Source organism: Solea solea, chromosome 7 (assembly GCF_958295425.1).
Source record: "Solea solea chromosome 7, fSolSol10.1, whole genome shotgun sequence".
Taxonomy (NCBI): Eukaryota; Metazoa; Chordata; class Actinopteri; order Pleuronectiformes; family Soleidae; genus Solea; species Solea solea.
Window position 1 is genome coordinate 7,968,997 of NC_081140.1, and position 14,221 is coordinate 7,983,217.

Here is a 14,221-nt window from a genome sequence, read left to right on the forward strand (position 1 = left end):
GATGAAGGCCGGACTTGTAGTTGTAGTTTCATTGTCACTCACTAGAGGGCACTGTACGGTGATTTATGAAATGGAAATAGAAGAGGATTTTCATTGTGTGTGTGTGTGTGTGTGTGTAGCAGTTCAGTAGCAGGTGCTGGAGGTGTGATATTTGTGCGTGGGGGTAAATGTGTGTACTTGTATTTGTTACCTCTTAAGGTCCTTTTCTGGCATAAATGCTGATCTTGTCAGGACCTGTGGTCCTCGCGACGACCGAAACCTGGTTCTAATGAGGCAGAAGCTCTTTTCTGAGGAACTGGTTGAGTTCAGGACTAAGATTTAAAGGTGGGGTTGGAGTTCTGCAAAAATAGTTTTTAGTTTAAGGTTGTTTAAGCTCTCCAAATCTATCTATCTATCCGTGTGTGTGTGTGTTTCTACATATGTGAGCGCCAGGTGTTCGCTCTAGGTCACATGTCGTTGTGGCTTCTCTTCATACAGGAAACAGAATTGTGGTGTGCTCTCGTTTGTGCTTCTTCTTCTTCTTCTTCTTCTTCTTCTTCTCCTTCTTCTCCTTCTTCTCCTTCTTCTTCTTCTTCTTCTTCTTCTTCTTCTTCTTCTTCTTCTTCTTTGCTCGGCTGTGAATGTAGTGATTGTCACCGACAGCGGGACAAAACATTCACAACATGCAGAGAATTAAAGTGTTTAGCTGAACACACACAGTTGTTGTACCAGATGGAGCGGCTCCATGGGCGTCACAAAGCGACCAGACAGTCAGAGAGTGTTCACAGACTGAGTCATTTCAACACTGTCAAAACTAGAAAGGAAACATAAAAAATATCCACACCAAATTGTGCAAAGTCAACAAATGTTACTGTGACAATCAATGTATTGTTACTACTTTTTTTTCCCATGAGAAAAACAATATATAAATTGATCCTCAATCACAGAGAGAAACAAAGAAGTGCAAACACGACGGTGTTGGCAGAGGTAACCATTGTTTTTTTTCTTCCTTTCTTTCTTTTTGTTCCTTTTGAAAAGAAGAAAACTGCTCCCACCAAGTATATAATCCATGAAATACACACAGACGTTTCTAAACTCAATCAAAGCTGTTTTTTTCTTATATACTTTTATGTATAATATACGTGTGATTGCGTCACTGATGCAGTCATGTGTCGTTTAATTTTTACTTTGCCTAGAGCAGCTTTAAGTGTTTTTGTTAAGTGTTTTCACAGTTTATAACGATGCGTCGTCTTTCCTGTTCAATTCAAGTCAAGTCAAAGAGAAGTTAGTAACTTTTGGTGTTGTCATCTGATGAGACAGAGACACAGAGACACCACGTCCTCTGCCAATCACACTCGTGTACGCCTCACCACACACACACACACACACACACACACACACACACACGGTGTGAGACATTGAAGACACGTTGGAAGAGACTGGATGAGACGTTGACTGCAGAGACGGAGCTGCTCCTTTCTCAGGTTTAAATTCTCACATCTTCTTCATATGTTACTGCGTTTGTCATTTATCTTCCGCTCTCTGTAACAGTCACTTAAAATGGTTGACTGGGACAAGAAAATGGTGCTCTTCCTGGTCTTCTGTTCTATTCTCTGTCTCTTTTTTTTTTATTATTCACAGTGATCGGGATCATCTGTCGTCAGCAGAACTCGGACGAGTCGGTACACAATGAAATGCCAGTTAGTTTTGCCTTTGCTGCTGCTTTGGACACTGTCAGGTAGGCCTCTGTCATCCTCTTTAGTTTTTTGTTTTTTTTTAATTCAATAAAATCCAAATAAGGACAAATATCTGTCTTTACAACATCCTGTGAGAGAAACAACACCTTTGATGGTTTAAATGTCAAATCGACCTCATTCATTTTGTAACGGACATACAGTAAGAAAACTGCTTTGAAGGATAAATGCTGTTTTTTTTCCATGTGTTTTCCTTCTGCTCAGGTTCAAAGGCAAACGGTGAAATTACAGTGACAACTGTACCAGGTGGGATTCGGGTGCATTGTGGAGAAAAAACATATATTAGTGAGAATCAGACGTCTCTGGAGTTGCCTTACGAAGATGGAAATTCAGGAAACTACAAATGCGAAAAAAAAGACACAGATGAACCATCGCCCAATGAAGAAATCTACGTGAAGTTTCGAAGTAAGTTCTGCAGCAGAGACGGCCTTTTTTTATTATGTCATAAAACAACGGGTATAATCATAATTCTATCAATTATACTTGAACAGTACATTAGTCATTGTGTGTGTGTGTGTGTGTGTGTGCAGCCTGTGACAACTGCATTGAGTTCGACACAGGTTCAATAGCAGGCTTAGTTATTGGAAATGTGGTGGCAACGGTTGCGATCGGAGTGGCTGTCTACCTCGTTGCATCCCTCAGTGGTCCAGTTAAGGCTCAGAAGACAGGTACAGTATCTATCTTTATCATATATGTCATATTTTCTTGCTTGTATAATGAAAACATATTTATCAGCGGCGACTGGGGTGTATTTTAATGAAAAGAGAAAAAAAGCACTACAAAAATCAAAAGAAAAAATGGAATAAAGTGGTGGGTGATCGATGTTAGATCAGACCTGGTGATCTGTTCAGAGCTGAGAGAGAGAGAGAGAGACAGACACACACACACATACAGGGAGAGAGAGAGACACACACACACACACACACACACATACAGGGAGAGAGAGACACACACACACACACACACATACAGGGAGAGAGAGACACACACACACACACACACAGGGAGAGAGAAACACACACACAAGAAGAGAGACACACACATACAGAGGGAGAGACGCACACAGGGAGAGAGACACACACACACAGGGAGAGAGAGAGACACACACACAGGGAGAGAGAAGCACACACAGGGAGAGAGAGAGAGACACACACACACACAGGGAGAGAGAGAGACACACACACACACAGGGAGAGAGAGAGACACACACACACAGGGAGAGAGAAGCACACACAGGGAGAGAGACGCACACACACAGGGAGAGAGAGAGAGAGACACACACACACAGGGAGAGAGACACACACACACAGGGAGAGAGAGACACACACACACACACACAGGGAGAGAGAAGCACACACAGGGAGAGAGAGACACACACACACAGGGAGAGAGAGAGACACACACACACACACAGGGAGAGAGAGAGACACACACACACACGCAGGGAGAGAGAAGCACACACAGGGAGAGACACACACACACACAGGGAGCGAGAGACACACACACAGGGAGAGGGAGACACACGCAGGGAGAGGGAGACGCACACAGGAAGAGAGAGACGTACATACACACACACAGACATACACAGGGAGAGAGACACACAGAGTGTTGTCTTTTGCTGTGACAGTATGATGTTGTTTTCAAACTAGTTTGACGTCCACAAAGGTTTATAAAGACATGATTGACTCAGTCATCACATGTCTCACCTGCTTTGGAGAAGACGTGATGTTTATATGCGGTTATGTGGGCCAGTCCGCTGGGCTGTGGGCACCAGTCTTTGGGCCCCAGAGCTTTCCTATCTTTTGTATTGGATGGTGTTCCTGTGTGCATGCCCCACCATAACAAGAGTCTATGGATAAGATGTGTGTGCCCCAAAGGAACAGGAAATACGTTACTGTAAACGAGTGAGACGGAACGTTTTTAAACTACATTTGAATGCAGATTACACGCAGCAGTCACAGTCTATATCATGTGTAGCTCGTTTATTCAAATGTTCCATGTTTCTATAAATTATTTTAGATGATTCCTAACTTCTTATTCATGTGAGACTGGTGGGGCGGGGCCCTAGCGCCCTCTATGGACGGGCCGCCACTGAATTATTTATGAAAGACAAGATGAATGAGGCCTAAGAAGCGACACTATTGGAACACTGACTCCACAATGTTGACGAAACCCTAACCCTAACGTCTCAATGTAGAAAAGGCTGTTTTGTGTTTTGAAGTACGAGGAACTCATTTGTGAGAATAATGGGAATAAAAACACTCTGGGCTTCTTGAAAAGCTTTTTTTTTTCCTCTTGACAATATTAAGGCTGACATCCTGTGAGTGTCCTTTGTTGAACTTTGCCCGAATGATTTCCCTCCTCTTTTCCATCGAACTCTGTGTAAAATTCCTGCAAAGACACTGCAGAGACTAGAAGACAATGGAGGCAGGAAATAACATTGAACTGTTGCCAGCATCTTGGGGCTTTGTCCCGTCACACTCTTGATGTGCCTCACCTTTTTGCGTCACATGAAATATCATTGTGTTTGTGTTTGGATGTTGTTCCGATGCTTTGTGTTTTTACCGTCAGGAGCACCACGACTTCCTGTGGTTTCACAGAAAGTATAATCTGCTGACATTAGATTCATCTATTTTAAATCAAGTGAAATGAACTCCTGACATAAGTATGCAAGAGTGTTAGGGCCACATGGAAAAAATTTAATAAAACGGCATGAATTCTGAAATTAAAGTCTCAGAATTCTGACTCTTTCTCTAATCTCAAAATTCCGCCTTTTTTCTCGGAATTCTAAAATTATAGACAGAATTCTGACTCCTTCAATCTCAAAATTCTGACTTTTCTTCCTCACAATTCTGACTTTTTCTTTAATCTCAAAATTCTGACTTTTTTTTTCTCACAATTCTGAGATTAAAGTCAGAATTCTGACTTTTTCTTTTATCTCAAAATTCTGACTTTTTTTATCTCACAATTCTGAGATTAAAGTCAGAATTCGGACTTTTTCTTTAATCTCAGAATTCTGACTTTTTCTTTAATCTTTAAATTCTTCTCTTTTTTTTTAGAATTCATCCTGTTTTTTCTTTCTTTCCTTCTTTCAATATAATATGTATTTTTTTTTTAACATGTATTACACTAATATTCTTCCGTACATAAGCCTGTGCTTATTGAGTTCATGGGATTTTATAGTAAGTGATGAAAATAATAAAATATTAAAACTCAGCAACCTTACTTTAAATAAATAATTCAGTTTGTTCTGTATATTGTATCTTATTACACATTAGGAATGAATGTGCAGATAGTTTGTGATTGTGTACATTTTTTTGACAACTTTTCATTAATGTCTTTGTCATATATTTATCCTCAGGTTCTGGTCGACAGCATAATATTGTTCCCAATGAAAGGAACAGCAGAGCCCCCAATGACCATTACCAGGTCAGATTAAGATGTGAAGGCCTCTCAGCTGAAATACATGCTATATTGAATCTTTGTTGTTCTGAAATAATACTAATATGTATCCATACGTTTAATCCCTCAGCGCCTGAAGTTCAAGGCCGGTGGTCAGAAAGACGAGTATGATGTCATCAAAAACAGAAGGGGAAACTCCTCCTGATTCACTCCCACGCTCATGTTGTGCGACCGCTGAAAACACACTGTACTGTATATGCTCTTCTTCTTCTTCTTCTTCTTCCTCGCTGCATCGCAAACATCAGTAGACGCGTGTTCCTGTGGTCAGTGTTGTGGCAGCACGCCTGCAGATGTGTCGCTTGGTCGAAGAGTGTCGCTCTGCTTTGATGTCATTTGTCGTTTTGACATAGTATTACTCAGACTTACCACTCGCATGTTGAGTGACCTGATTCCTGTATTGCATTTGCTTTTATTAAAAAACACGTAAAGACACACACATTCTGTGTTTTTCTGTGCTTTCCTCCTTCCGGACTGTAACTAGAGCTGCTACGACAGCTAATTCATCTTAATATAAATAATGTTTTTTGTTTTATTGCTGTAAACTTGAAATCAATCAAAAACAATTACCCACAGCTGATACCAGAAGTTAATAATATAATATAATTATAATATAAGTTATGCAATAAATCTTAACCCTTGAACACCGAAAGTATCGTAGGCGACAGGTTTGCGCAAGTGCACTTTGCATTACCGTAATTACACATCGGTTTCTGACAGCTGAGAAGTTGCACATCATAGCCAACGTGGTTATTACGGTAATTTCACTCGTGCAGTTGCAGGAAGCCGGCGAATCAGCGCCTTTGTCACCAGAGAGGAGAGAATTTGAAAAATGCCTGTGCATAGTTTCCCTTTTTTGGCCTGTTTTTGGAGATTGAGACACAAACTCACACAAATGTTATTTTAAATATGTTTTCAAATTTCAAATTTAACACTACTAGTGCTTTTTCTAAATACAACTGTTCTTCATTTCAAATGGTTAATACACTATTTCAACATGCAGCAAACTATAAATAATTGCCAGATATTGAAAGTAATACTGGAAAACTGGGAAAAAGCACTTACTCACAGGACATTTTCTGGCTCTTTTATGGTTGAAATAAGCAAATTTATTTCGTAGCCTAAAGAGTATCTCCAGCGACTCGTATGTCACACTGAAAACAACAAAAACTCAACTATGTCAGGTAATGTAACGCAGCTGTGAGTGGTCATCAAGACTAGAAAAACACTATATAAATACAGACCATTATACATTTTCACTTGCTCTTTAAAAAAATAAATAAATAAAATTATTAATTATTATTTTTTCTTTTTTTTTTCTTCTCAGTGTGGGACCAGTTACCCCTGAACTGGTCACTCACACAGTATGTCCAATTTTACACCTGTGCAATTTTTTCATGCGTGCAATCTCTCGTGCAATTTACATATAGTGTATTTTTTACTCTCTTATTAGTGAGTACAATTTTGTTTTTAATATCTAAATGTTTACTCTGAATTGACCATAGGCGTGATTGTGAGAGTGAATGGTTGTTTGTCTCTATGTAACTGTCCAGGGCCTTAAGTCAGCTGAGGTTGGCACGGCTCCCTCCGCGACATGTGGAGGATAAAACAGTAGAAGATGGATGGATGGATGTAGTATATCTACATTTTCTTATGCATTACTTGCACATAGGTTCTTCTGTTGAGAGAAAGCAGCACAAAATGTCATTGTACCTGTGTATAACGACAATAAAGCTCATTCTATTTTATTCTATTCTATTCTATTCCATTATCTTTAGTGTCATTAGTCTTTGCCCCCTAATGATGAGCTGCCACAGGAAGTTAGAGAATATACTTTTTCCACCACCTTGCCACCCTGTATATATCTCAGTGTCAGGCTGTGTCAAAATGTCGTGATTTATATGGTAGAAAATGACACAATACGGTTAAAGACGAGAGACTGTTTTTAAAGTTTAAAATAGCATCAAAGTAGAGGAGGCGGCAGAGGAGAGAAGGGGAAGAGATGAAAGGCCCAAGCTGACTTTAGAAGAAGCCTCCCCAAAATCTGAAAGCACTTGCTCAGACTCCTTTCTTCACTGTGCTGCTGTTGCACACACCAAGCAAACAGAAGAGAGAACGGGTTGCTCAGACTGCACAACCCTGATCAGCACACACACACACACACACACACACGCGCTCATGGTTACGTATCCACGCACACACGGATGCTCGCTCACATGACTACACACACTTGTCAGGCAGATGTAGGTCTGTGTGTGGGAGCAGTTTGACTCACGACAGTCAGATAGAGGAGCAAACACAACATCCCCTCCCCCCTCTTTACCTCTGGGTTTCTTTCTAGCACACACACACACACACACACCTGATGAGGATAATAGCATTAAGTGTGGGAGTATTTCCGCAAACTCCTCGCACCTCTTAGCTCATTCAGTTTGTGAGAATGTATCGTCATTAACACAGAGCAGAAATATTTCATGACACTATGTTTCCAACTGTCATTTCCATCAGTGCAGCTGTGCTCTGTCATTTTGGGGGAAAAAAACAAACAAAAAAACCCAAAAGCAAACAAAACAAATGAGGCCAAAACATGACACAACGTTTCCATTGTCTGTTGCAGGGTATCAGAAACACTCTGATCGTGTTCAGCGTTGTGAAATGTTCCAAAGAGTTGTTAATCACTTGTTTTATGTAGATGTAGCGGTGAACTTTGCTCACAGACACACATTGGGGAGACCTGAGCGCTGAACGCGTGTGAATGGTAATTGTGAGCATCTCGCTGGCTGTGCTCCGGAAATGAGCTGCGGTTTTGAGGCTGTTTCATTAACTTCACACAGTGATATCTGCCAAAAGCATCTCATCTCTGTTTCCAACCACAGGCACAAAAAGAAAATGAAAACAATGGTGTCCGATATATTTATCATTGGGCGTATCTGACCTAGAGGTTTTTTTAATTTTTTTTATTTTTTTACAGTGCTCTAAAACAGACATTAAAATGACATGAGATGAGGATGTTGCCTGCAGTGCTGTTCATCTATTTTTGTATTATACAGACAGCTTGAGATTAATAATTGAAACATATACAACACTGTTTGAATTTAGGCGTGTACGGAACTATCAATACAGTAGAATATAGAAATACTTTGAATTATTGTTATAACCCTGGGTCACGTGTTTTGGGTTCATCTGGCATTTTAATGTGCAGTTTCTCGCCTCCTTGTGTCCGTGTGTCTGTCAGTCTCTCAGGTGGATGTCAGCAACCAGGTGTCACACTGTGAGTGGCTCATTTAAAGTAGATTGAGTGGATGGAGTGACAAAAACCCTCCTTAACCTGCACTGTGGGCTTTCATCCTCACCTTCCCAAGCGAGTCCTGTGGCGTTTCAAAATCGTTAAATGTAGTTTTGTCGCAGTGAGTGAAGATTGGAAAATGAAGTTGTTGTATGGGCGTGGTAAGCTGCAGTGAGTAGATTCTTTGCTTTTGAGAGTTTTTGTTTACTTAAAGGAACACTCTACTTACTAGAATAGAGGTAGTATTTTTGAAAAATTGTTCTTCGAGTTGAGAAATATCTTCATTCTTTTCTTTGTTATGTTTGTTTTTCTTTGTTGTTTGCTATGTGCCCACTTGGTCCTGTTACCGTAACTGTTAGCAAAGATGGCGGACACTGTTTACATTCTGGGAATGAGGTCCCGCCCCCCTACGAGTGGCTCTAAAAAGTGCGGAATTAGCGTTGCAGTTTCAAGGCTCAAGTGTCACTGGTTAAAAAAATACATTTATTTTAACAATTATATATCAGAAATATTCTTGACAGTTGTTTTTGTATTGTATTTAATCCTCTGACTGCTTCTTGGCTGCAGGCCTTGACTCTCCTTCCCTCCTTCCTCTTCGCTTACTGGACATAAAACATTTTTTTTCGACATTGTTTATTATTCTATTATTTTTGTTATTGTGAGAGTTTTTCGTCATCACCGCTGTGTCGGGATATGTATCGTATCATCAGATTCCTGCTAATTAAACAGCCTGAGAACATGTTTAAGTGAGGTGCACCTCATAAACTGACAGCTGTTCATACAGAAAACATACATTTCTTTATTCAAAATACGACAAACAAGTTGTTGTTTTTTTGTTGTTTTTTACAGTACTCCAACTTTTTATATTAAAAATTATACCAATTGCACAGGAGGCACAAAATATACACTACTAAATTAGAACATAATTAGCATCACAAAAGTAGATTTAATGACAGTTGTGTTGGATTGAATTGGACTGTACAGCTAGATGTAATATACAGATAATATATAGGTGTATATACAGAAAAAAGACACAATATAAACATGGATGTAAATCACTGCGGTGGTGTTGGCACACAAAACAGTGTAAATAATGGATGTGAGTGGGAAAATTTAAATACATCAAACCAAAAGCCTGTGTGTGTGTGGAGCACGCTCCTGTATGTGTCCTTTGCCCATGCAGCCTTTACACCACGTGACCTAGTGGACTGTCTCGACTCTATCCCATCCTGTTCACGACACTGTAAGGGTCGTCGGAGCGAGTGCGAGGGTTCAGTTGCTGCCAAAACAGAAAGAAAGAAAGAAAGAAAGAAAGAAAGAAAGAAAGAAAGTGGTCTTAAATGTGTATTACATCGCAGTCATATTTGACTCGGAGGGTCTAAGGAAGCTCAGCACAACAGTCTAAACTCTTCACTCTAACTAACAACTCGAACAAGCCACAGTGCGTCTCTGGTTTAGCTCATATACCAACACAATTTGTGAAAAACAAAAAGTCAGCACGGCGTGACAGTGAACCAGCACACATGTACACTGACGGAGCTAAATTTAGCCCAGCCATCATTATTTTGACAATTTTAGACCTGTGATTTTCTGACTGTGACCTGTCAAAATGGCTGCAGTGCACACAAACCAGAGCACAGTATGAACCCTAATGTGTAAATATAACCTACGCAATTTTGTCAAAATCTAAAAAACAACAACTTAATAATACCAGGCGTTTCTTCATTTCACATGAATTGTGACTTACAATACAACAACAGTGATCTTAATGTATTGATATCTTATGTCCTTTCTTCAATAGGTCAATAATGATAACTAGCATCTTTGCAATGTGTCCACGAGGGACTTTTGATGACACGGCTGGGTGTCATTTCTCATTGCGATGTGTTACGTTAGGTTATGTGGCTGCGCAGACATGTATAACAAAACTGACGACGGAGAATGCAGCACCTGGTCCAGTACCTACCTCATAAGGAGAAGAGGTGCTAGGTGGAGCGTGGCCTCCTGAACGAGCAGGTACTGCAAGACAATAACAGATATCATTTCCATGAGTGTTTGTGACATTGTACTTTCAACTTTACTCACAAGAATGCTTGGTAATTCATTGTACATGCATTTAGACCACGGGTGCTTCAAGGAACTTGACCTGAATCCAACAAAAACAAGTGACATCGGGCCTAGTTATCTAGTTTCTAACCATGTTATAATTGCATTCTCATGCTGTATTCACACCAAATCAATCTCTGTCGTGCCACAGGATAATTTTCACATGTACCATATTATTTTAAACGTAAGTATAGTAAGTTCTCCATAGACATTTCCACAACAGAGAGTGCAACAATGTTTTGGTTGATGGTGACAAGATACGCCAAATTCTTCTGTTTAAAATCTGTTTAAAATACAGCAGCTCGCACTATGTACACCAGACGCAACCTGAAAAATGTGTCCGGTATGAGCACAGCATCATGCTCACAACCTAGTGGAGCTGTCACTGAATTGCTGTTGATGTGGAGTAATATAGCAAGTCTTGTTGCCCACCCATGATTTAGACACGTTATATAAATCCTTGTTATATCAGGATAAACTCGATAAGGCTACATATGTACGTAGGTTATGCCTTTCATCCACATTACCCCGGCATTTTAGGGAAAACTTGGAAAAAAAAAATCCATAACAATCAAGTTGAATTCAATTAAATCGAATAATTTATCTAAAAAATGGAAAAGGTTTCATTGTGCTGCATTTAAGTATAGTTTTTGCAAAAAACAAATACCTAAAATATGCAATTACGTGCACTCGCTTCCTAATTGGCTCTTGTCGGCCCCCAACTCAATCAATTGTGACCAAAAAGCTCAGTTTCTTGTTTTCCTTAAGCAAACAACTACAGAAAGGAGAGTGCACTTCCTGTTTCCACTGGCTTGCACATGCCCAGTGTACCTGAATGTTTTTAGCTTTATAGTAAAGATTACTGCTGGAAACACTCGTCTGGATACTGAATGTTTCACTTAAAATTCCATTTTTAAATGAAAACGCAGTAGTACGGATGTAGCCAGTACCTCAATATGAAATATTTTCAAGGGGATGAGTTGCTTGACACTAATAGTTGAGATTAAGCCTACGTATTAGTCCTGTCCCATTTTGAGTCAGTGGAACACCTGAAATAGGACTTACAAGAACTTTAGCAGCGGCATGAATTAACATACCGTGTCTTTAATCCACTGCAGTGACTTAAAAAACAACTTAAAAATCAGCATGTATCAAAACCAAATCATTCTTACTCGGCAAAGGTGATTTGATTAAAACTCTAAGACTGAGTGAACATTTACGTTTTGGAGTCTGTGTAGGTTTGGCTGAGCTTTTGTTCTTGGTGCACTTGTAGATGAAGATCATCAGAGTCATTGTCGCGACCACGTCCACAGTGATGGCCAGCAGGAACGTAAGCCCGTCGAGCTCCACACAATTTGCACATGCTAGAGAACAAAGACGGAACGTTAAAGACGCGTTGGCTCAGAGAGGACAAGTGATTCAGGAAGCACATCATGAGAAATGATAGGGTACTGCATTTTACTCACCTTTTCCTTTCACGTAGAAATAATATTTAACGTCTTTATCACCGTCTGGTTCCTTGTATGTACAGTGGTACAAGCCTCTGGTTTCACTTTTGTAGGTATTTTTATAACTATCCATATTTCTTCCCACTTCTTTGCCATTTTTGTGCCATGTTCCCTCCAATGGACAGGTCATTTCGAACTCCGCGCCACTGAATGTTACTGAGAAAAGACAAGACGCAAACATCCATATACACACACACACACGAGCATCCTTGTATCCAGTTCTTTTTCATCATTAAAGGAGGACAATGTGAGGATCCAAGAGATGAGGTGCATCGTGGTTTTCAAGTACGAACACCTCTGACGTTTAAAATCATTTTCTCTCTCTTACAACACGTTCATCACACCATGAATGATAAAGTTACACATTTACCAATCAACAACCAAGAAAAATAAATGATAAAATAAAAGAACACAATGAACGACTACAGCAAGTTCAACCAAACGTGAGTGACTAAGAGAAGCGTTCGGTTAAGTGTGGTGTGACCTCGCTACACAGATGTCACAGTTCTCCTACAAAACAAAAGTACAGGACATTGAACGCTATCAGACTATGCTTTTATCTAAATTCAGAGAAGCAAAATATAAATATGGGACTTTAAAAATGTAAAATATTTACCCATCCCAGTATCCTTCGCGGTAGCTACGCACAGGAAGAGCACGGCGAGAGCAGCTTGAAAAGCCATGCTGGTCGCTTCCTGAAGATGACCCCTGCTTTTGATCTGGGCCTCGAGATGTGATTATTGTATAGAACTAATGTGTGAATGTCTCTTCTACAAGATACGGACGGCATCAATCTGTCACCTCGGTGAAACAGAAAGAATAAATGGTGAAGACCACTTCCTCCACCTTCTCTCTCTCTCTCTCTCTCTCTCTCTCTCTCGCTCTCACTCACACACACACACACACACACACACACACACTCGAGGTGTATTGTCTCCCTTATCCAGCACAGTAATATACTGCATTAAAAACTGCTTGTTTTTATAAAGGAAGATACTGCGATATCACAGTAATAGGTGACATAACAGTGACAGCTGTCAGTACACAGTAGTTTTCTATAAAATGTATCCAATATTTAAGTACAGTATCTACATGTAAACACAGTCATTTGCTGTGAACGTACAGTCGGATATTTTACAGTGTATCTTTTTACAGGTGTTGGAAATGTCTCAGATGCAAACTGTTGCAGTAAATATCAACTTTATCACACACACACACACACACATGATAGTTCACAAGCTGAGAAATTAAATGAGAAGCTGTAAAAAAAAACATTTTACAAAAAAGAACAGGTTAACTGATGCCAAACCTGTAGCTCATCCTTGAAGTAGTATTTTCCTGTATAAATACTGTATTTGACTGTATAAAACACACTTTGTTGGCTGTAATAGTAAAGTACTTTCACAAGAAAACACAAAAGTACAGAGTTATATTGTACATTCTCACAGCTTAAGCCTGTGAAATCCTGTAAATACTGTATTTTGCAGTGTACAATTAATGTGTCAAAAGTTTGACGTTTCTTATGTTTACTATTGAACATTTTGTGTGTAAATATCTCGTCTTTGCCAATTCTTTCACAATTGGTGCAATGACACATGTTGTCATGGCCAGACATAAAGATGAGAGAACACTCAACCGCCTTCATTTTCTTAAAGGCAAAGTGCAGCTCTGCCCCCAAGTGGTTCAAACCAGGAACCAGACTGTTATTTGTCTGGATATTTGGATTTTATTGACAAAATTCAGGTTCTGAAAATTTGGTTCCATATTTGATTCTATATATGTTTGTGTGTATATATATGCCTATATATATTTATATATCTAGATATAGACATCTAAATATAAATATATGCATATTTAAAATATTATACAGTATATACTGCATAATATTAAACCACATTTCCAACATTTACATCACCAATAGAAGAGACAGATGGTCCTGTTAAAAGTGCTGTAATCGAAATAAATAAATGTCTATAATCAAAAAAATCATGATAAATAAAAATGATATGATAAAGAGGAAAACTATTGTAACCAGCAACAGAGGGAGTAAGTAAAAAAGAATTGGTAAAAGTGGTAGAAAGTAGCGAACAAAAGATGCTTATGTTCAAAAGTGGGTGTTTTAAATGTTT

The 14,221-nt window shown here is 39.4% G+C and overlaps 2 protein-coding genes across 3 annotated transcripts; one reads left to right on the top strand and one right to left on the bottom strand.

Moving 5' to 3' along the window:
* Nucleotides 1-1,324: 1,324 nt before the first annotated feature.
* Nucleotides 1,325-5,631, top strand: LOC131462873 (T-cell surface glycoprotein CD3 gamma chain-like). 2 transcript variants are annotated; one of them, XM_058634407.1, is made up of 6 exons: nucleotides 1,325-1,463; nucleotides 1,621-1,717; nucleotides 1,938-2,138; nucleotides 2,264-2,401; nucleotides 5,095-5,162; nucleotides 5,266-5,631. In XM_058634407.1, exons 2-6 carry the CDS (start codon nucleotides 1,669-1,671, stop codon nucleotides 5,338-5,340), a joined length of 531 nt encoding a protein of 176 aa, XP_058490390.1. In that variant the 5' UTR covers nucleotides 1,325-1,463; nucleotides 1,621-1,668; the 3' UTR covers nucleotides 5,341-5,631. The 2 variants fall into 2 exon arrangements, with proteins under 2 accessions (XP_058490390.1, XP_058490391.1); XM_058634408.1 differs by lacking the exon at nucleotides 1,325-1,463 and having other exon boundaries at nucleotides 1,482-1,717.
* A 3,563-nt stretch (nucleotides 5,632-9,194) lies between these two features.
* LOC131462864 (T-cell surface glycoprotein CD3 epsilon chain-like) lies at nucleotides 9,195-12,974 on the bottom strand. Its single transcript, XM_058634397.1, has 5 exons — nucleotides 12,709-12,974; nucleotides 12,051-12,248; nucleotides 11,805-11,948; nucleotides 10,445-10,497; nucleotides 9,195-9,757 (listed from the first exon to the last, which is right to left on the bottom strand). Exons 1-5 carry the CDS (start codon nucleotides 12,773-12,775, stop codon nucleotides 9,698-9,700), a joined length of 522 nt encoding a protein of 173 aa, XP_058490380.1. The 5' UTR covers nucleotides 12,776-12,974; the 3' UTR covers nucleotides 9,195-9,697.
* Between the last annotated feature and the right edge of the window lie 1,247 nt (nucleotides 12,975-14,221).

Coding starts and splice junctions, on each gene's coding strand:
- LOC131462864 (XM_058634397.1), bottom strand. CDS start 12,775: ATGGCTTTTCAAGCTGCTCTCGCCGTGCTCTTCCTGTGCGTAGCTACC. Junction 12,249..12,708: donor CGCGAAGGATACTGGGATGG/GTAAATATTTTA, acceptor GTCTTTTCTCAG/TAACATTCAGTGGCGCGGAG. Junction 11,949..12,050: donor TTTCTACGTGAAAGGAAAAG/GTGAGTAAAATG, acceptor TTTGTTCTCTAG/CATGTGCAAATTGTGTGGAG.
- LOC131462873 (XM_058634407.1), top strand. CDS start 1,669: ATGAAATGCCAGTTAGTTTTGCCTTTGCTGCTGCTTTGGACACTGTCA. Junction 1,718..1,937: donor GCTGCTTTGGACACTGTCAG/GTAGGCCTCTGT, acceptor CCTTCTGCTCAG/GTTCAAAGGCAAACGGTGAA. Junction 5,163..5,265: donor CCCCCAATGACCATTACCAG/GTCAGATTAAGA, acceptor TTAATCCCTCAG/CGCCTGAAGTTCAAGGCCGG.